The sequence below is a fragment of the Delphinapterus leucas genome, chromosome 11 (genome assembly GCF_059928025.1).
Source record: "Delphinapterus leucas isolate spDelLeu-1000000601 "Yukka" chromosome 11, BTC_Dleu_Yukka2, whole genome shotgun sequence".
In the NCBI taxonomy this organism is placed as follows: domain Eukaryota; kingdom Metazoa; phylum Chordata; class Mammalia; order Artiodactyla; family Monodontidae; genus Delphinapterus; species Delphinapterus leucas.
In genome coordinates this window covers 101961325-101984365 of record NC_143139.1, presented here as the reverse complement: position 1 = coordinate 101984365, position 23041 = coordinate 101961325, and the positions used below count along the sequence as shown (strand labels likewise).

The following is a 23041-nucleotide window of genomic DNA, read 5'->3' as shown; positions in this document are numbered from 1 at the left end:
TCCCAGCCTCCCAGCCCCCCTAGTAACCCTTCCCAGGCAGGACCCCACCAAGGTCACACCTCCTCTGACTCCCGCCACCTCCACCAATGTTGCTGTGGAATTTCATATTCATGGAATCATACAGGCCGGGCTGTCTCGTTTGTGACTCTTCTGCTCAACACAAGACCTGTGAGATTTATCCAAGTCGGTGCAGAAGCTCATTCTTTTCTGTTGCTGTGCGGAATCCCATCCTTTCAATAGACCACAGAGCCCTTACTCCTTCTGCTGTGGGTGGGCAGGTGGGATACCACCAGTCTTAAACAATTCCCAAAGTGGCTGTGCAGCTTCATAAGCCAGCCGTGATATGCGTCCACGCGCCCCACTCCCCGCGCCGCGGACAGCCCTCGACACTGTTACACTTTTTCATTTTCCCTTCCTCGTCGTCTCATCGTGGTCTTAGTTTGCGTTTCTCTGATGACCGATGGTGATGAACATACTTTCATATGCTTACTGGCCATTTGGCTATGTTCTCTCGTGAAGTGCTTATTCAAATCTTTTGATCATTAAAGAGAAAGAGGTTGGTTCTCTGTTTATAAAGTTGATTTCTAAGAGTTCTCGACATTTTCGTCACCAAGTCCTTTGTTGGAGATGTGCATTAAGCATACCTTCTCCCGGTGCATGACTTGTCTTTTTACCTTTCAGTGGAATTTCTTGATGAGGTCCACTGTTTTCATTTTTTCCCTATTATGGTAGGTCGAGTGCTGGTTAAGACATCTTTGACTCTTCAAGGTCATGAAGATGTTCCCCTATGATTTCTTCTATATGTTTTACTGTTTTTCCGTTCACTTTTAGCTTTTCATGATTAATTAATCTTAACTTTTGTGTAAGATAAGAGATAAGGATCAAGGTTCTTTTTTTGTATACAGATATTCACTGTGAATAAAAAATAAACATGGATTTTGGCGGAACTTGCTTTCAGCCCTGATCAGCACTGATCTGTTTTGGTAACTGTTTCATTTACACTTGAATATGATGTGTATCTGCATTGCTAGGTGGTGTGTTATTAAAAGTGTCAATTAAGTCAAGTTAGTGATTCAAATCTATATTCTTACTGATTATTTCGCTTGCTTGTTCTCTGAGATACTGAGAGAGCCTAGTTAAAATCTCCAACTGTATTTGAGTTATTAATAGACGTAAAGAGGGTATTTCATAACAAAAGAATCCAATCAAAGGAATCAAAGCAATCTGGACTTGGATGTAGTGAATACCGCATCAGAATATATAAAACAATCACAGAATTAAGAAGAGAAATAGAAATGCAACTGATTTTTGCGTGGTGACTTTGTATTCTGCTACTTTGCTGAATTCATTTATTAGCTGTTCAATTTTTGGGAAAAGTTTGAGAAGGACTTGTATTAGTTCTTCTTTAAATGTTTGGTAGATTTCACCAGTAAAGCCATCACGTCTAGGGCATTTCTTTGTTGGGAGAGTTTTGATTACTGATTCAAGCCCCTTAGTTGCTATAGGCCTATTCATATTTTCTGTGTCCTCATGATTTAGTCTTGGTAGGTTTTGTGTTTCTGGAAATTTGTGTATTTCATCTAAGTTATCCAGTTTATTGGTGTACAGCTGTCCATAGTACTCTCTTATAATCTTTTTTTATTTTTGTAAAATCAGTAGTAATGTCCCTAATATCATTTTTGATTTTAGTAACTTGAGTTTTCTCTGTTTTCTCCTTAGTCCATCTAGCTAAAAGTTCATCTACTTTGTTGATCTTTTCAATGAACCAACTTTTGGTTTTATTCATTTTCTCTATTGTTTTTCTATTTTGATTAATTCTGCTCTAATCTTTATTATTTCCTTCCTCCTGCTAGCTTTGGGTTTAGTTTGTTCTTTTTTTCTAGTTTCTTAAGCTGTAAAGTTAGGTTATTGGTTTGAGATTTTTCTCATTTTTTAATGTAAGCCTTTATAGCTCTACATTTTCCCCTTGGTACTGTTTTCACTACATCCCATAATTTTTGACATGCTGTGTTTTAATTTTCATTTATCTCTAAGTATTTTCTTTTTTCTTTAAAATTTATTTATTTAGTTAGTTTTGGCTGCACTGGGTCTTCGTTGCGGTGCACAGGCTTCTCATTGTGGTGGCCTGTCTTGTCACGTAGCCGGGGCTCTAGGCGCACGGGCTTCAGTAGTTGTGGACAGGGGCTCAGTAGCTGTGGCTCTCAGGCTCCAGAACGCAGGCTCAGTAGTTGTGGCACACGGGCTTAGTTGCTTCATGGCATGTGGGAATCTTCCCATACCAGGGCTTGAACCCATGTCCCCTGCAATGGCAGGTGGATTCTTATCCACTGTGTCACCAGGGAAGTTCCTATCTCTAAGTATTTTCTAATTTCCCTTATGGTGTCTACTTTTATCCATTGGTTGTTTAAGAAAGTGTTGTTGAATTTCCACAGATTTGTGAATTTTCCAGTTGTACTTCTGTCATTGATTCGTAACTCCATCTCGTTGTGATCAGAGAGGATACTTTGTATGATATCTATCTTTTAGAACCTATTAAGTGTTAATTTGTGGCCTAATTATGGTCTATGTTGGAGAATGTCTCGTGTGCACCTAGGAATGATGTGTGTGTTGTTGTTGGGTGGAGTGTTCAGTGTGTCTCTGTTAGATCTGGAACGATGTGTGTTGTTGTTGGGTGGAGTGTTCAGTGTGTCTCTGTTAGATCTGGAACGATGTGTGTTGTTGTTGGGTGGAGTGTTCAGTGTGTCTCTGTTAGATCTGGAACGATGTGTGTGTTGTTGTTGGGTGGAGTGTTCAGTGTGTCTCTGTTAGATCTGGAACGATGTGTGTGTTGTTGTTGGGTGGAGTGTTCAGTGTGTCTCTGTTAGATCTGGAACGATGTGTGTTGTTGTTGGGTGGAGTGTTCAGTGTGTCTCTGTTAGATCTGGAACGATGTGTGTTGTTGTTGGGTGGAGTGTTCAGTGTGTCTCTGTTAGATCTGGAACGATGTGTGTGTGTTGTTGTTGGGTGGAGTGTTCAGTGTGTCTCTGTTAGATCTGGAACGATGTGTGTGTGTTGTTGTTGGGTGGAGTGTTCTGTGTGTCTCTGTTAGATCTGGAACGATGTGTGTTGTTGTTGGGTGGAGTGTTCAGTGTGTCTCTGTTAGATCTGGAACGATGTGTGTGTTGTTGTTGGGTGGAGTGTTCAGTGTGTCTCTGTTAGATTTAGTTGATTTACTGTGTTAAGTCATCTATTTCCTTATCTTCCATCTTGCTCTTTTATTCGTTATTGAGAGTGTGGGGTATTGAAGTCTCCAGTTATTGTAGAACTGTCTGTTTCTCCCTTCAATTCTGTCAGTTTCTACGTCATGTATTTTGATGGTCTGTCATTAGATGCATAAATTTTTATAATCATTATGTCTTCTTGCTGAAGAAGCTGTAACCTTTATTAATATATTATGTCCTTCTTTATCTCTGGTAACCTGTTCGACTGCAAATCTATTTTGTCTGATATTAGTATAGCCACATCTCCTCTCTTTAGTTACTGTTTGCATGAAATATCTTTTCCATCCTTTTACTTTCAGTCTATTTGTGTCTTTAGATCTAAAGTGAGTCTCTTCTAGACAGCATATGGTTGGATCATGTGTTTTTAATTCATTCCGCAGATCTATGTCTTTTGATTGGAGAGTTTAAACCACTTACATTAAAAATAATAACTGATAAGAAGGGACTTCTTTTTTTTTTACAGCTAAATTTTTTAAAAATAAATTTATTTTATTTATTTTATTTTTGGCTGTGTTGGGTCTTCATTGCTGCGTGGGCTTTCTCTAGTTGTGGCGAGCTGGAAACTCTGGAAATCAAGTTCTCCTCCTTCTCTAGGGCTTGCTGTTTCATGTTATTGTTTCTGTTTATTGTTTTTGGTTTTTTTATTTCTGTAGTCTGTCTCTGTGCCTGAGGTGTAAATTTAAGGTCTTCTTAGGTCTTTTCTATGCCTTTCTCTGGGCATGCACAGTCACTTTCTGATTTTCCCTTTATATGCAGTTGTTTTAAAATGTCCTAGTCTTTTAATGTCTGGCTCTCCAAAAGGGAAGAAGAATAAAATTAAGGGGAGGGAAGGGTGCTGGCCCTTTAAATCCCCTGGAAGGCACTTCAGCTGTAGGGGGTGGGGCTTATAACACTGAGGGGCAGGTCCAGCAATAATGGCGGCCTGTCTTATTTGTACCTCTATCATCAAGAGGAGCAGTCAGTGATCAGAGAGAGCACAGATCCCCAATATCTGGAGGACAGGGTTCTTTTTTCCGTGCTCTGGCTCCTGCAAGCTGTGTGCAAGCTGCTCCAGAACCCATGCACAGCTGCCTGCCACAGGGGTGGGAGATGGGGAGCTGCTACGGTAATAAGAACTGGTACTGACCAAAATTAACTTCAATTTACTGTCTAAGGCTTCCCTCGGAGGTTGCACACCTTTAGTAGACTCCAGAGTTCCAACACAGTTGCATCAGATTCTGCCAGTGCAATTGTTGTCTAGGTGGGGAGACAGATTCCTGGTGCTTCCTATTCTGCCACCTTCCCAGAATCCTCCCTTCTACACATGTTTTAACTACATGTGAGGTATTTATTATTGCTTTAAATAGTCAGCAATTTTATATTTTTCTACATATTAACCTTTTTAAGGGACCTTCATTCATTTCTGCAGTTTCATTATTATTTTCTTTCATCCTAAAAAACATCTTTCAGCATTTCTTCTAGTGACAATCTGTTGGTTAAGAACTCGCTGATTATTTTGTCTGAAGAAGAAGTAGAATTTTACATTTTTTTTAAAGTTAAGCATTTTTTAAAATTAATTAATTAATTATTTGGCCGCATTGGGTCTTCACTGCTGCACGGGCTTTCTCTAGTTGCGGTGAGCAGGGGCTACTCTTCGTTGCGGTGTGCGGGCTTTTCATCGTGGTGGCTTCTCTTGTTGTGGAACACGGGCTCTAGGTGTGTGGGCTTCAGTAGTTGTGGCACGTGGAGTCAGTAGTTGTGGCACACGGGTTTAGTTGCTCCACGCCATGTGGAATCTTCCCGGACTAGGGCTTGAACCCATGTCCCTTGCATTGGCAGGTGGATTCTTAACCACTGCGCCACCACAGAAGTCCTTACATTCATTTTTAAAATTTTTATTTATTTATTTATTTATGGCTGTGTTGGGTCTTCGTTTCTGTGCGAGGGCTTTCTCTATTTGTGGCAAGTGGGGGCCACTCTTCATCGTGGTGCGTGGGCCTCTCACTATCTCGGCCTCTCTTGCTGCAGAGCACAGGCTCCAGACGCGCAGGCTCAGTAGTTGTGGCTCACGGGCCCAGTTGCTCCGCAGCATGTGGGATCTTCCCAGGCCAGGGCTCAAACCTGTGTCCCCTGCATTGGCAGGCAGATTCTCAACCACTGCGCCACCAGGGAAGCCCCCTTACATTCATTTTTAAAAGATATTTTCACCTGAATAAAATTCTAGCTTTGCAGAGGTTTTTGTTGCTTTTGCATTTTAATATATTATTCTATCATCTTCTGGCTTTCATAATTTTCATTTACAAATCGTCTGTAGTATTGTTTTTGTTCTTTGAAGGTAGTGTCTTTTTATCTGGGTGCTTTAAGATCTTCTTTTTATCTTTGGTTTTCAGCAGTTTTCTTCCAATGCTTTTAGGAGCAGTTTTCTTTGTATTTATCTGGCTTTGGGTTTGTGGGACTTATTTTATCTGTTAGTTGGAGCTTCCCATCAAATTTGGAAAATTCTTGGCCATTAATTTTTCCGGTATTGCCTCTGCCCCATTCTTCCTCTAACTTCTGTCTGGATTCCAATTACACATATGTTAGACTGTGTCCCACATGTCTTACACTGGTCTCATCTCTCATCGTCATCATGACAGTCTTTCTCATATCTTTGAGTCTAATTCTAAACTATATATTCTCTTCCACTGACCTTGCTATCTTTTACCCTAGTAATAGTACTGTACATTTTTAATTACTGTATATTTATGATTTAATTCATGGTAGAAATAGTCCATTCCCTTTGCTCCCTTTTCCAGAAATTTTCTATTTATTCTCACGTATGATTCCTTCTAGATTCATTGCCCTGGTAACTAGTGCAGTTTGTCATCTTTTCATGTTTATTAGCCATGTGGATATGCTCTTTTGTGAATTCACTGTTCAAGTTTCTTGCCCATCCTTCTGTTGTCTCCCATTCTGTGGCTTTTTTTCATTCTCTTCAAGATGTGTTTTGATAGAGTGGAATCATAATAGAGTCCAATTATCTTAGTTTCTCTTCACGATTGATGTTTTATAATACTATTCAAAGAGTCCCTGCTGTTTCCAAGTCATGAATTTATACTCCTATGTTTTCTTCTAAAATATTCATTATTTTACCTTTCATATATTTTTACACATGCCCTTTTGGAGTTGATTTTCGTGTACGGGGCTAGGTAGGTATCAAGATGTATTTTTCCATATGAATATTGGAAATGACTTATAATTTATTGAAAAGTATTTCTTTTCCCACTGTACGGCCTTGTCATAAATCAGAGTAGCATTAATGTAGCTGAAATGGAACTAACCCCTCGATCAGCAAACAGACTGGCCTACTCACAGCAGGACAGTCTTTGCCACCATAAATCTTCGTAATCATACAGGAGGAATCCAATTGTTTCCACTTCTTCCATATACATTTATTGAGTTATAATTTGAATGCCATAGACTCCATTAATTGTAAATGTACAATTCAATGATTTTTAGTAAATTCACAAAGTTGTATAAAACCACAATCCAGTATTAGGACATGTCCATCACCCCATAAAATTCCCTTGTTCCCATCTTCAGTCACTCTTTGTTCACAACCCCAGTCCTCTCCAGCCACTAATCTTTTTCTGTTTCTATGGGTTGTATTTTCTGGTTTTTAATAATACTGAGTCTTCCAATCCATAGATATAGAATGCTTCTCCACTTGTTTAGGACTTTTAAAATGTGTATCAACAATGTTTTATAGTTTTCAGAGTTCAAAATTTATACTTCTCTTGCTAAATGTATTCCTGTATGTTTTATTATTTTTAATACTATTATGAATGGAATTAATTTCTTAATTTTAATTTTAGGATTTTTGTTGGTAGCACATAAGAATGCAATTGATTTTTGTATATTGATCTTGTAACTGTGAATTTTTGCTGAACTCATTTATTAGTTCTAATAGTTTGCAGTGTGTGTGTGTGTGTGTGTGTGTGTGTGTTCCTTAGAATTTTCTACATACAGGATATGTCATTGTAGAAAACAATTTTATTTCGTCATTTCCAGTCTTGAGTTCCAGGGACTCAAGGTCGGTCTAACATCCAAAAGTTGATCAGTGCCATATTCTACAACCTTAAAAGGAAGGAAGTTCTGTCAAATGCTACAACGTGGATGGACCTTGAGAACATTATAATGCGCGAAATAAGCAAGACACAAAAAGATAAATAATGTATGATTCCACTCATATGAGGTACTCAGAGTCATCAAAATTACAGAGACAGAAAGTAGAATGGTGGTTGCCAGGGGCCAGGAGTTAATGGGTACAGAGTTTCAGTTTACAAGATGATGGTGGTGATATTTGCACAACGTGAGTGTATTTAATGCCACTAAACTGTACACTTAAAACTATTTAAGGTAGTAAATTTAATGTTATGTGTATTTTACCACAATAAGATTTTTGGAAAAAAAAGTAAATTGGTAAATTTCATCGTGTTTACAGAATAAAGAAGAAACACTGTATGAGCATCTCAGTAGATGCAAAACACTGATGGAATTCAATGTGTCCATGTTAAGTTTTGTTGTTGTTTTTAGCAAACTAGGAAAAGAAAGAAACCTCCTTAATTTGATAACGTTTATCTACAAAAATCCTAAAGCTAATATATTTCTTAATGGTCATGAACTGAAAGTGTTCCCCTAGAAATCAGAATGAAACAAAAATTCCCATTATCATGACGTCTAGTCAGTATTGACTGAACAATCTGTTGAGTTTAATAGTACAAGAAAAAGAAAGAAAAGGCATAAAATCAGAAAGGAAGACATAAAACTCTTTACTTACTGATGACCTAATTGTGCACATAGAAAATTTTAACAATCATAAAGAAAGTATCATAATTAAGTCAGTTTAGCAAGATCACTAGGTACCAGGTGAATATACAAAAGTCCACTGTATTTCTGTGTACTATAACAATCACATCAAAAACATCAAAAACCTACAAATATCCAGAAAAAATATAACAAAATACAAGGAAAACCCTAAACTGAAAATTATAAAATTATACAGAGAAATTAAAGACCCAATAAGTATGTGTGTGTATGTTTGTGTGTATAAAACCACATTCATAAATTAGAAGACTCAGTGGTAGAGAGATGTTTGTTTTTCCCAAACTAATCTATAGATTCATTGTAATCCCCATCAAAATCCATGCAAGGGTGCTCTCTGGTGGCGCAGTGGTTGAGAGTCCTCCTGCAGATGCAAGGGACACGGGTTCGTGCCCCGGTCCGGGAAGATCCCACATGCCGCGGAGTGGCTGGGCCCGTGAGCCATGGCCGCTGAGCCTGCGTGTCCGGAGCCTGTGCTCCGCGACGGGAGAGGCCACAACAGTGAGAGACCCGCATACCGCAAAACAAAACAAAAAAATCCATGCAGGGATTTTTTTTGGTGTGGGAGATGGGAGGAGCTGACAAACTGACTCTGAAATTTATTTGGAAATATAAATGATTTACGAAAAACCAAGACAATCTTGATCAAAATTAGACGTATGCTCCATACTTGAAGACAAACTGTAAATCTACAATCATTAGGACAGTGTGGTTTTGGGATAAGGTAGGTAAATAGGCCGATGTCACTGGAGAGTCTAGACATAGCTCCTCACATGTCTGAGCACTTATGATCAAGGTGCCACTGCAGTTCAGTGAGGAAGGGTTAGTCTCTCCACTAAATGGTGCTTGAGCCATTAGTATCCTTATAAAAAGAAAGTGTACCTTGAATCCTGACTCACAAATACACAATAATTAATATGAGATGTGGCATGTGATATGTGAAAGTTTAAAAAATAATAAAACATTGGAGTGTATCTTCATGACGACAAGGAAGGCAAAGATTTCTTAAATAGGGCTTCCCTGGTGGCCCAGTAGTTGAGAGTCCGCCTGCCGTTGCAGGGGACATGGGTTCGTGTCCCGGTCCGGGGGGATCCCACATGCCGCAGAGCGGCTGGGCCCGTGAGCCATGGCCGCTGAGCCTGCGCGTCCGGAGCCTGTGCTCCGCAACGGGAGAGGCCACAACGGTGAGAGACCTGCGTACCGCAAAAAAATAAAAAAAATTTCTTAAATAGTTGTCTAAGAGCACTAATCATAATGTACAAGTTGATAAATCGTACTTTATTGACATTAAGAACTCTGTTTGTCAAAAAACACTACAAAGAGAATGAAAAGCCAAGCCACGAACTGGAGGAACATATTTACAACACGTATATCCAACAGAGGTCTCGGATCTAGGATGTTTAAAGGACGCCCATAAATCAGTAAGAGAAACAATCCCATTGGAAATGTCACATAAGAAGACAGCAAATGGCCAATCAGCACATGAAGAGACCCTTAGCATCACTGAATTCATAATTCAAGGGTGAATTAAAACCACAGAGACACCACTGCACACCCACAAGAAAGGCTGAAAGGTCAGCGGAGATGTGGAGCGCCCGGAGCCTAAATCTGCTGCGGTGCGGGGGGAGGGGGAAGGGGGGAGGGGGAAGGGGGTGTCTGGAAATCGGTGTAGCCTGTCTAGAAAAGCCTCAGGCATTTCGTATAAATTGAGGCATGTACATACCCTACGACCCAGCTCTGCCGTGCTTGGGGCGTTTGTCCAAGAGAAATGAAAACACATCTGCAGAGGGTCTTCATTCATAATCTGGAAACCACCAGCGGTGTGAAGAACTTGCTGCTGATGCCTGCAACACCACACGTGGCTCTCAACGTCGTTCTGTTGACTGAACGAGCCCCCGGTGTGAAGCTCAATGCCTGGAGGCGTCCACACAGGGGCGGGGAGGACAGGGCAGAGGCAGAGGGGTCTGGCCGACGTGGTCTCCAGGGCAGCATTTTGAGGGGTTGGAAGTGTTTGCATCTGGACCCTGGTGGCACCTGCACGAGAGCACCCGTGCGAGAATGGTCAGCTCTCCTAGCAGGGCTGTGCCCTTGGCTCGAAGTCCCAGGTGTAACCAGTGGGTGGCAGCAGCAGACCCCGCAAGGGCCGCGGTGGCACCTTCCGAGCTAGGGGGCTCGTTAGGGAACCAGAGGGCGGTTAGCTCGGTCTGTCCCTGTTCCTTCCTTGTTGAGGCGCGCGGGGTCCCCACGCGTGGTGTGCGTGTCGTCAGGACCAGAAGGGCAGGTGCTGTGTCCCTTTCTTGTCGTCAGCATCTGGGGGGACAGTGCTTGTTCTCTGGAGATTACGAGGGTGTCTGGGACGGGGAGCTTGGCCAGGCCTTCACCTTAGGCTCGCGTCCCGCCTCCTCCCGTCTGTCCTCTGCCCCCAGGGGGAAGCGACAGTTTTCCTATTGTGAGGCACAAACTCACAGGGGACTCCATCCTGCCCGGATGCCGCTGCAAGGGGCGGAGGCCTTGTTCCGAGCCCCAGGGCTTGGACGCCCTGGGGAGACAGTGGGGACCCTTCACTGAGGGAAGATCAACCCCTGTCTTCTCCCTGAGCCCAAGTCGAAATTGCATTTGCTGGTCTCCTGGGCAGCTCTGCCCCTGGCCACCAGGCCGGGCTCTCGGGGACCTGCGTCATTTCTCACGGGCGGGTCTCTGCTGCTGGGCGGGGGGTCACAGACAGCTCGGGACTCGCACCTGCTTCCGCCAGGCCCTGTCTTCTCCCTGGGGTCAGGCAGAGCGTGTGCGCCACCAAGGTGGGCCTGGGGCTCCGGGGGCTCCCCTTCTGTGTGTCCGGTTAGAACCGGGGGCGAGGCCCCGTCTGACCCGTCACCCACGTTCCCCGCACCAAGGGGGGCTCCTGCTTTCTCACGCCCCAAACTCTGCTCCTCGGTATGGGGCCTCTCCCCCCCATAGGGGACCCCGCTCATCGCTTCTCCCCCCCTGTTGCCCCCCTTCCCAGCAGGGTGGGTGCATCGTTGTGCACAGACGTCCGTGTCCCAGAAGGCTTTCTCCCCACGCCAGGGCCATCCCCGCAGGTGGTGGCAGGTGGCCTCGGAGCCCGGCACGGTGTCATCTGCTTCAGTCCGCCCTCGCGTGGGGTTGCGACGCGGCCCGGGCGGGGCTGGGTCTCCTGGTCCCAGGCTTCAGGGACGCACCAGCAATCGAGCTCTGACCGCACGCAGACGGCTGTGCCGTCTGCCTCCCTTATTCCCTTAAGTTACGGTGGCTTCCCGGGGTGGCCCCACGGCTGCCGTGACCGTGTGGCCACCAGCCACTCTGGCAGTCAAGCCCACGGGACACTAAGCTGGCATCCAGCCTGCGTCAACTGCAGGACCCTGGGGGCTGCCGGCGTGGGCAGCTCGGCTTTCCCACATGGGCCTGCAAGGGCCACCCTGACGTGGGTCCGGCACAAGGACCCTGGCCTTCATGTCCCGGCACCTTTTCTGGGCCCAGGCACAGCGCCCCGGGGTGTCCTCAAATCGGGGGTCCCCACCACCCTACAGGCCACATTCCCGGGCACCCGTTGGGCGGGCAGGAGGATGTTCTGAGCCTGCCCCTCGCCCTTTCCTCGGGTGGCCACCTGCTGGCACCTGGGCACCGCCCTCAGAGCCTCACGGGCTTTCTGGATTTTGCTTTGTAGCGGCGAGGCGTTCATCTCCAATTCCAGAAATTACTTTTCGCAGTGCCAAGCTCTGCTGAAGAAAATCACCTCTGTGAACCCTCAGACGGAGATCGACGGGCTTCGGAACATCTGGATCGTAAAGCCCGCGGCCAAGTCCCGGGGCCGAGGTGAGTCCCAAGCTGGGCGCCCTGCGGGAACAGCCAGCCATGGCGGCGGTGGGGCTGGGCTCCAGGCTCCCTAGGGGGCTCAGGACTCGCGGGTCCCGGGGAGCGGGCGTCCCAGTGACCCTGGTCTTTGTGGCTGCTGTTCCAAGTTTTGCTAAGTAATTAGGATTAATTAGGAAGTTCCGTCTCTAGTCTTCAGGTAGACTGTCTGTAGTTTTCTTCTTTGTATTTGCTTTGCTCGCCAGCTGCTGCAATGGAGCGAGGACTCCGCATCCAGCAGCAGTGGGAGCCTGGGCCCAGAGTGGTTATAAAACCCCCAGAGGCACTGGCCTCTTGCAGGCACATCCTGAGTGCCCTGTGAGCTCTGTCCCGGGACGCCGGTTTTCTACTTCTCCTTGCGTCACGGCTGTGACTGTGCCCTTTTCTTTATTCCTAATGGTGAATACTGTGGGTTCTTCATTTAAAAACAGGATTTCAGGGTGATTTTCCAATCTTATGAGTGTTTCCAAAGAACCAACTTTTGGTTGCATTTTTTCAATTTTCCTGTTCCCGCTTGGTGCTGACTTAAATGCTAAGCTTATTTATTCCCAAACATCCTTGTGCAACAGTAGAAGCTTTCAGGCTATGGAAATGTCCTCAGAATACAGCCTTCCCTGCATCCTCTTGTTTATGTTATATGATGTTCTCTTTTTCCTGAGTATCTAAATAGACCTTACCTTTTGTTTGCATATTCTATTTGCCCCTTGAGTTATTTGAGGGGTTTTATTGTTGCTGTAAATTCATAAGTGGTTACTTTTTTTTTTTTTTTTTGCAGTACGCGGGCCTCTCACTGTTGTGGCCTCTCCCGTTGCGGAGCACAGGCTCCGGACGCGCAGGCTCAGTGGCCATGGCTCACGGGCCCAGCCGCTCTGCGGCATGCGGGACCCTCCTGGACCGGGGCACGAACCCATGTCCCCTGCATCAGCAGGCGGACTCTCAACCACTGCGCCACCTGGGAAGCCCAAGTGGTTACTTTTTATGTGATTTTTAAAAAAGCTTTATTAATTTGTGAGGCCAGAGCTTTTCCCGCGCAGCCCCCCAGCACAGGACCGCAGGCGTTGTTCTGGGGCTGGGGGCTGAGCGGTGGCCTCTTGCAGACATAGTGTGCCTGAACCACGTGGAGGAGATCCTGGAGCTGGTGGCTACAGACCCACCCCCCGCCAAGGGCAACAAGTGGGTGGTGCAGAAGTACATCGAGACACCGCTGCTCATCTACGACACCAAGTTTGACATCCGGCAGTGGTTCCTGGTCACCGACTGGAACCCGCTGACCATCTGGTTCTACAAGGAGAGCTACCTGCGCTTTTCGACGCAGCGCTTCTCCCTGGACAATCTGGACAGGTCAGTGGGGGTCAGCTAGGTGCCATCGAGGGTGGGCTCCCACCAGCACCTGGAGTGCGAGGCAGGTCTCGTGTGCCCGGTGGGGTGCTGTGTCGTGCTCGGGCCTGGGGAGGCTACTCGACCTCCCTCTGCAAGGGGCGGGCCCAGGCCCCCTGCCCATCAGAGCCAGTGCCTTGCGCCCCCATGGGGTGTGCATCTTCTCCAGAAAATCCTGAAAGCACCGTCTGCCATGTGCTCGTGGGCACCAGGCACCCTCTGCGGTGGGTGCCACTGCCCCTCGCTGGGAAGGCTGAGTGGCCGGCCGTGCCCCTCTGCTGACCACACGGGCCGGGCTCGGGGTGCAGCTCTGCTTGCTCTCTCAGTCCCCTCAGCATGTGGAGGGAGGGGACAGGTAGGGCTCCTTTGGGAGGCTCCTGGGGAACAGCCCCTCAAATCCTGCAATAGACCCTGCAGGGCCTTCGCTTTGTGAGCACCCAGAGCCCTGGATGGGGATCCTGCGGGCGGGGAAGCTGCTGGAGTGTCTGGGGAGGTGGGGGGCGGCTCCCCGACGAGGCAGCGTGTGGGACGTGAGGGTGGCCTGAGGGGTCCTCTGAGGATGACCCCAGCGATGCGGGGTTAGGAGGGGTGAAGACGATGCGAGCAGTACCCGATACAGGGTGCGGGGGGTGCCGGGCAGCAGCTCAGACCTGCAGGAGTGGGTGCCCTGGGGTGGGTGAACCCAGCCCCACCAGGGTCCCAGTGCGGGCAGGCCGGGTGGGTGTCAGGACGAGAGCCCACCAGCGAAGTCTTGGGAATGTGCCATTCTCTTGAGAGAATAGCTGCTATCTCTCTTTCCAAATGGAGGGCCTCCGTGGCTCTGTTTTGTGACCACACGCGGGGTGCCCAGCTGGGTGTGCCTAGGCATCTTGGCGGGGGCTACAGGGGAGCCCGTCAGTATCACGAGGACTGAAAGTTGCTTCACAGAGACCTTGAGGGGGTTCACTGTGCTCAAGCTGGGGGCTGTGACCACACCTGGGGTCACACCTGGCAGGTGACACCTGGGGTCACACCTGGCAGGAGCAGGCAGCTGGGACAAGTGGTCCTGGCCGGCAGCTCAAGGAGCACATTTGTTCCCACCAGGCCAGGAGGGCCTGGAGGGGGGGTCCTGGGCTGACTGGGCAGTGAGAAGCCCACGGAGCCCCTTCCAGCCGGCCCAGCCCTGCCAAGCTGTGAGCTGAGTGTCTGGCAGGTCTCTTACCCTCTCTGAGCCATTTCTCCCTCCGGGACCATAACCCTCTCCCCAGGCTGACAGGAGATTCTCTGACACTGTTTCTGAACTGTGTCGGCTCCCTAACAGCACTGTTTGCAGCTTCCAAAACTCTTCCGTATGCCTGTATCTTGTTTCCTGCAACTGTCTTACGGGAGTACAGCTCTCTCATGGTCACAGGTGCGGTCTCACCACCCAGAACAAGATGGCAAATCCCCAGGCCCAAGGACGCGTTTAAATGAAAATGACTTTGAACAGGACCCACGTATTTTATAATCTCCTAGTAGATGCTATTCAATTTAAATCCTGTTTAGAACAATGCCAGCGTATAAACGAATTAATTGAAATTTTCAGTTAGCGAATCCTTCTAGCCTTGGGGGGCTCTGGCTCTCCTCCAGGGACAAGTGGGGAAACAGGCTCAGAGGGTGGTACTTGCTGGAGGCCCCTAGTTGGTGGCCCCGGGCTGGCTGGCTTCTGCCCTGCCCTCCCCGCCCCACCCCACGGTGGTCCCAGGCGGGACCGGAGGGCTGTCCTGAGGTTGCCTAGGAGGATTAGGAGAACAGGGAAACCGTCAGAACCCCTCCCGCAGCGGCGCTGTGCGGGGGTCACGGCCCTTGGGGGCAGGGGCTCGGGGGCGGAGCCTCGGGGCGGGGTCTGGGCGGGGCCTCAGGGTGGGGTCCCGGGGCGCCCGCTGTGAGGAGAGGAGCCTGCGCACCCGCCCCCCGACCCTGACGGCGGCCTTGCCTCGCAGCGCCATCCACCTGTGCAACAACTCCATCCAGAAGCACCTGAAGAACGACGAGGACCGGAGCCCCCTGCTGCCGGGTCACAACATGTGGACCAGCACCGAGTTCCAGGAGTACCTGCAGAAGAGGGGCCGCGGGGCCGTGTGGGGCAGCGTCATCTACCCGTCCATGAAGAGGGCCGTCACCAACACCATGAAGGTGGCCCAGGACCATGTAGACCCGCGGAAGAACAGCTTCGAGCTGTACGGCGCCGACTTCATCCTCGGGTGCGACTTCAAGCCCTGGCTGATCGAGATCAACTCTAGCCCCACCATGCATGCGTCCACGCCGGTCACGGCCCAGCTCTGTGCGCAGGTGCAGGAGGATACCATCAAGGTGGTGGTGGACCGCAAGGTCGACCGAAACTGCGACGTTGGCAACTTCGAGCTGCTGTGGAGACAGGTGAGGGGGGCGGGGTGTCCCTCTCCTGCCGGCCACCTCGGGGTGGCCCCTCCCCACGCCCCGGGGGCGTCTCACCCAGCTGGCCTTTGCCATCCAGCTTTCCAATCTCTCCTCCTCAGCCAACCCCAACTCTGTGGCCACCTGGCAGGGGGTCCTCTGGCTTGGCTGGCGGGATGTCCGTGGCCTCCAGGCCCCTCTAGGCTGTTCCTTTTCCGACCTGCAGTGTCCTCCGTCCTCCTGGGGTGAAGATCCAGCCTTCCTTCAGGGGTCTTTCCAGGGGCCTGCTCCCCCAAGGAGCCCTCCTGCAGGCCAGGCAGCAAAACCCTGCAACCTGGCGCCCCTGGTGGGGGGACCCAGTGGGCAGCCCAGCCGTCGGGAAGTGTGGCCGGGGCTTCTCCCTGAGGCCTTACGCCTGACCGGCAGGCCAGGAAAGGGCCAGCCAGCACCCCTCACCTCATCCTTCCCTCCCCAGCCTGCAGTGGAGCTGCCCCCCTTCCCGGGGTCCGACCTCTTCGTGGAAGGGGTGGGTGTGTGGAAAGCCAAGAAGCAGATGCCGCCCATCTCCAACTTTGACTTTGCATCTCCGCTCTTGGACATTCATCCACCAAGGGAGAGGTGCCCCCCGGCCATGCCACACCTGGCTCCGGGACCACCACGAATGGCTCTCCAGCAAGACTTGAAACTGAAAGACGAAAAGGTACTTCCTTGCACCTTGCCTGTGCTCTAAAAGAGGCTGGCGGAGAGAAGTGCTAAAGTAAAGTGCGGCCACAGGGAGTTTGGGGAAGATAGAGACCCCCACCTGTACCTTTCAGCACCTAGACAATAAGGCCCTGAGCTCTGCTCTTGCCAGGGCCGAATCAGACAAACACTTGGATCCAAACTTATTAAATGTGCACCCACTGCGTCCCTTCTTCCGAGCGTGAAGACAGTGGAGAGCGCTCAGTTTCAGCTGCCCAGACCATCAGGTAACAGTGCCGTTCTCGTGTCCGTCTGAGCCCTGGGTCTGCTTGGGGCTACCTGCTCTGCGTCCTCCAGGGCAGGCCGGGGCCTCTGGTCCAGCCTGAGCTCAGAGCAGGGTTCGGGGCACCCTGGCCTCATCCTGGTCCCGGCCAGTGTCGGGATAGTGGGGGTCCTGCAGCAGGACCAGGTGGGTAACAGCCTCCGTCTGTCTCCCCTGTGGGGTGTGGTGCCAATGGGGCGTTGAGTTTGAGGTTTGCATAGGCGCCAAGTGCCGCAGACAGGAGGGGGCCGGCAATCACTGGGCCCTCGCGCTGTTTTCTGAAGCTTCTGATGGAGCGGGCCACACGTGGCCCGGGAGCCTGGCCTGGGCTTGGCCTCCGGGCACAGGCAGACAGGTATGGAGTAGCCCCACTGGCGCGGTCTGGCACCCAGCAGTGGCCAAGAGAGTGACACCAGCCAGGGCCACGTCCCCACCTGCTCTGCCCCGGGTGCACCTGTCTCCCTGAACTCACCAGGACACCTGCACCTGCTGTGCCCACCCCCGCCCGGGTTCCCAGTGTGTGTGTGTGTCTGTCTGTCTCCCTGGCACTAACAGCCTCTTTGCCGGTCTGTCTGTCTGTCCCCATGGATTGTAAGCTCTCAGGGGCTGGGCTCTTGGTGCACCCCTGCACCTGCGGCCATGCCCGGCACATAGCAGGTGCTCAGTACATGTCTGTTGCATCAGCACGTGTGCGGGCCGCCCCCCAGAGTCGCCAGCTCCGGGCACGATGAGCGTGTGCTTTCAGAGCTGGCAGGGCCCTTGGGGGCCACCTCCAGTCCAGCCCGCCATCCTCACCCCATGTCCAATCTGGCACCAAGGTCTGTCAGCCCTACTGCTTAGCGACTTGCCTCTCCATGGGGGCAATTTCTAGGTTTTCTCTGTAATGCACTGTGCAACTTTCCCCAGGCATCTTCCTAGGAGTGAGTGTCCCCAGGGCGCACACAGCTTCTACCTAAATAGGTGTATTAGCTACTGTAACAAAGTACTGCAAACTTGGTGGCTTAAACCGCAGACATTTTTTCTGAAGGCCAGAAGTCCAAAACCAAGGCGTCGGCTCTCAGAGCCTGTAGGGAAGAAACTTCCTGTCCCTTCCAGCTTCTGACAACCCCTGGCAGTCCTCGGTGTTCCTTGGCTTACAGACGAGTTACTCCAGTCTCTGCCCTGCTTCACACGGTGTTCCTTCAGTGTGTCACTGTGTCCAGATTTCCCTCTTAAAAGGACACCAGTTGTTGGATCGGGTCCCACCCTCCTCTAGTATGACCTAACCTTACCTTGATTACATCTGCAAATAAGGTCACATTCACAGGTTCCAAGCGGACGTGAACTTGGCAGTGGCGGGGGGCGGGTATTAGACCTGGTGCACTGGGCACTGCAGGCGTGGCCAGAGGGACTGCACTGTGACCGTGGTCACACCGTGGCCACACTGCGGCCATCGCTCCCATTGTGCCAATACTTGGTGTTGACAGGGCATCTCGTTTGCCTCTGGAGGGAGTGATGGCACTCGTTTGCATTTTCCTGTTTACTAATAAAATGGCCTATATTCAGACATGCGTTGGCCAATTAGGGCTCCTGTCCTGAAAAGCACGTCTTTTGTCTGATCGTCCTTAGAACTGCGCATCTTTTCTGCTGATTTGAAGGGGTGACGGCCATCTGTTCTGGATTCTCCTCCTTTTTCAGTTGATTTGTGTGGCAACACTGTGTCCCACTTTGTGATCTGCCTTTTCACACCTTTATGGTGTCTTTGGATGTAAAGCCACCTTACTTTTAATAAACTCCGATAGGTCAGGCTTTCCCTCGACAGTTGGTCATTTCTATGGCTTGCGGCCTTACCCTGAAGTCGTGAAGCCCTCTTCTTCTAGGAGCATTGCTGTGGCTCATACATTCCAGCCTTGAACGTTCCTGGAGCTGACTTGCACGTGGTGTGAGGAGCCCAACGGCCCCTCCCCTGCTCACCTGCAGGCTGGCACTGTTGCATGTTGGCACCTCTGGACCTTCTGTTCAGCTCCACCGTTTTCTTTGTCTGCCTTGGGCCAGTGCCACAAGATCTTCATTACTACAGCTTTGTAGGATGTCTTTATGCTAGTCAGATAAGTCCTATGAGCTTGTTTTTCTTCCTTGAAAATGACTCAGCTGTTCTTGACACCCCTACACCTCCACACAGGTTACAGAATTAGGCTGTCAAGATTCACCAACATAATTTTTTATTAAAATTAAAATGTTTTTATTGCTATTAAATTCATCAGTTTGGGGAGAACTGACTTCTTTACATTACTGAGCTTTAGAATATGTGAACATGGTATATCTCTCCATAAATAAATCCTTTAAGATCTTTCAATAAACTCCTAGAATTTTCTTTGTAATGGTCTTGCACTTTTTCCGTTGGATTTAGACATATATTTTTTTATTTTTTATTCTATTGTAAATAGTATCAAATTAAAAAAATTTTTTCCTGAAAATTGTGGCTGGTTGATAGAAAGGGAATTGATTTTTACGAATGGATTTTTTTTTTTAAGTTAATTAATTAATTATTTAATTTTTGGCTGCGTTGGGTCTTCGTTGCTGTGTGCGGGCTTTCTTTTGTTGTGGCGAGCAGGGGCTGCTCTTTGTTGCGGTGTGCGGACTTCTCATTGTCGTGGCTTCTCTTGTTGCAGAGCACAGGCTCCAGGCACGCGGGCTTCAGTAGTTGTGGCACACGGACTCAGTAGTTGTGGCTCGCGGGCTCCAGAGCGCAGGCTCAGTAGTTGTGGCGCACGGGCTTAGTTGCTCCGCGGCATGTGGGATCTTCCCGGGCCAGGGCTCGAACCTGTGTCCCCTGCATTGGCAGGTGGATTCCTAACTACTGCGCCACCAGGGAAGCCCTATGAATGGATTCTGTGAAAATCCATCTGGCTGTCATTTCTATCAATTCATTAATATATTTGAAGATTCTTTTGGTTTCTCACATACAGTTATATCAACTAATTCGTTTTCCTTTCCTTGCAATCATTATACCTTTCATATCATTTTCTTACTTTTTTGACTGTCTAGGACCTTGTTTATTCATTCACTTTTCTCATCCCATTAGATCTCAGGTGCATACATTCTGATTAATCATAATTCTTGGTTCATGACATAGTTTCATTGTTTGTCCTTGCATGGCCTACTTTTTTTTGGATCGTTTTAGAAGTGTAATTAGAACTTGCACACAGGTTTTAATTTGATTTTTAATGTGGCTAAAGTTATCAATCTTTTTCTTCTAGTCAGTGCTACTTTGTCTTAAGAAATTTTTCTTTACCCTGAGGTTTAAAAGATTGTTTACCTACATTTACTACTAAGAGTTTTACATTTTGGGGCTTACTTGGTGGCACAGTGGTTAAGAATCCTCCTGCCAATGCAGGGGACATGGGTTTGAGCCCTGGTCCAGGAAGATCCCACATGGCCCCGTGTGCCACAGCGACTGAGCCTGCTCTCTAGAGCCTGCGAGCCACAACTACTGAGCCCACGTGCCACAACTACTGAAGCCCGCATGCCTAGAGCCCCTGCCCTGCAGCAAGAGAAGCTACCACAATGAGAAGCCCAAGCACCGCAACAAAGAGTAGCCCCCGCTCGCCGCAACTAGAGAAAGCCCGCACGCAGCAACGAAGACCCAGTGCAGCCAAAAATAAATAAATAAAATAAATTTATTTTTTAAAAAAAGAGTTTTAAATTTTGTTTTTGACATAAATGTCCTAATCCATTTGGAGTTGACTTTTGTATATGGTGTGAGTTAGGAATCGAATTTTATTTTTGTTCACGTAGAAAAATTTTTCAGTTATTTTTTGAAAAATTTATTTCTATCCCCCTGTGAACTGGTATCCCACCTGTGTGTATGTGTGGGTCTATTTCTGTAGTCTCTATTCTGTTCCACTGGTGAGTTTGCCCCCCTGCACCAGTGCCACACCGCCTGTTGCGTCTGGTAGGGCAAGTTGCCTCTCTCTGCTTATCTTCATAAGGGTCTTGGTCCTTCCTGACCTCATTCTTTTCTATATAAATGTCATAATTGTTTTATCAAGTTCAACAAAAAAAATCCTATTGATATTTTGGTTGGATTTGCATTGACTCCGTGGATCAATTTGGAGGAAATGGATAAATTAATGAAATCATATCTTTCTACCCATGAACATGACATATCTCTCCATTTACTTAGATCTACTTTAAATTTTAGAATTTTCCCATCAGAGATCACAGACATCTTTTATTAGATTTATTTTTCTCACTAGGTATTCAGATACTATTGCACATGGTGTCATCTCTATATATAAATTTTTGCATTGCTTGCTGCTGTCATATAGAATGAAACTGACTTCTGTATATTAATTTTCTACCTGCCACATTTCTAAACTCTCCCATTATTCCTAAAAATGTGTATGTATCTTCTTTTGAGTTTCTATGTAAATAATTATATCCTGTGTAAATTGCTTTCTATCCTCCACTCCAACCTTCTTGCCCCTATGGTCTTGCCTTACCGTACTGGCTGGTACCTTCTACACAATGCTGGGCACCATTGTTGAATTTCTGATTTTAAAGAGAATGCTTCTAACATTTCTCATCTATAATGACATTTTCTGTAGGTCTTAATAAAGCTATAAATACGATACATACATATAAATGTATAGATACTCTAGCACGTTAAAGTAGTTTCTTTCTAATCCTTGCCAGGAATTTTTATTACAAATGTGTAGTGAATTTTCTCAACAATTTGTTTTGCATCTATGAGACTATGTTAAGTTTTTCCTTCTTTGTACTATTAAAGTGATAAATAACATCAATAGATTTTTCTTTTTCTAAGAAGTTGCCTGTAGCACTTAACACCAATCCGTTTTTGAATGTTAAAACAACCTTGCATTCCAGGAATGAACCTAAGTTGGTTTGATGTTGAGTTTGGTACATGTCCGGATGTGGTTTCTTGCATGCAGTTAAAATTGGTTCTCAACCACAGCTTATTTACATACTAACTACTGTGGATAGACATTTACATACTACTGTGGATAGACATTTACATACTACTGTGGATAGACATTTACATACTACTGTGGATAGACATTTACATACTACTGTGGATAGACATTTACATACTACTGTGGGTAGACATTTACATACTACTGTGGATAGACATTTACATACTACTGTGGGTAGACATTTACATACTACTGTGGATAGACATTTACATACTACTGTGGATAGACATTTACATACTACTGTGGATAGACATTTACATACTACTGTGGATAGACATTTACATACTACTGTGGATAGACATTTACATACTACTGTGGATAGACATTTACATTGTTTCTAGTTCAGACTATTACAAATAGTGCTGTTGTGAGCACTCCTGAACTTGGTGAACATGTATACATCTTTCTGTAGGAATGGAGTTGCTGGGTCATGCATTCAGCTTTGGTAGACACTCCCAAGGAATTTCCCAGAGTGACTGTGTCGGTGTAAATTCCACCACAGTGTATGAGTCTTCCAGTGACTGCACACTCTTACCAACACTAGATATTCTCTGTTCTTTTATTTTAGCCATTCTAGTAGATGTGCAGTGGGTTCACATGACAGTTTCAATTTGCATTTATCTGATGACTGAAGAAATTCAGCACCTTTTCATATCAATAGTCCATTTCAACATACTCTTGCAAGGTACCTTTTTTGTATTTGGGCACGTTTTTCTGTTCCCTATTCCTGTCAACTTGTAAGAGTTCCTTATATATTCTGGATACAAGTCCTTTGGTGGGTATATGTATTAAAGATAACTTCTCTCATTCTATGATTTGCCTTTTACTCTGAATAGTATCTTTTGGTGCACATACGTTATTTATTTCAGTATATGCCAATATCAATTTCTCTTTTATGATTAGTGTTTATGTTTTCTGTTTGTGAAATCTTTGCCTACCCCAGAGTCATAAAAATAGTCACTTCTGTTTTCTTCTTAAAGTTGTATGGTTTCACATTTAGAGCTATGTTCCATCTGGAACTGTTTCCGGGTGTGGTGTGATGTAGGAGTTAAGATGCACAGTTTTTGGACAGACGTTCAGCTGATGCAGTGCAGTGCATTGAAGACACTACGTCCTCTTCGCTGCGTTGTACCATTGTCACAAGACAGGTGACTAGGTATGTTTTTCTGGTTTTGGACTCTACACTCCCAATTTTCTATGTTCCTGTCTTTATTAAGTCAGGTTTTTGCAGCAGTAATGCTGCATAACAAAGACAACCCCTCCCCAACCTCAGAGGTACTTATTCATCAAGCCTCTGTTTCTCACACATCTTCAGGTCA

General features: G+C 47.3%; 1 protein-coding gene across 1 annotated transcript in view; it reads left to right on the top strand.

The window, feature by feature from the left end:
* Positions 1 to 16950, top strand: part of TTLL8 (tubulin tyrosine ligase like 8) — a 42206-nt gene extending 25256 nt beyond the window's left edge. Inside the window, 7 exon segments of the mRNA XM_089921604.1 lie at positions 11788 to 11936; positions 13070 to 13313; positions 15311 to 15746; positions 16219 to 16529; positions 16531 to 16649; positions 16652 to 16848; positions 16885 to 16950. Coding sequence (XP_089777730.1) covers positions 11788 to 11936; positions 13070 to 13313; positions 15311 to 15746; positions 16219 to 16529; positions 16531 to 16649; positions 16652 to 16848; positions 16885 to 16950 — 1522 coding nt within the window.
* The last annotated feature ends 6091 nt before the right edge of the window (positions 16951 to 23041 follow it).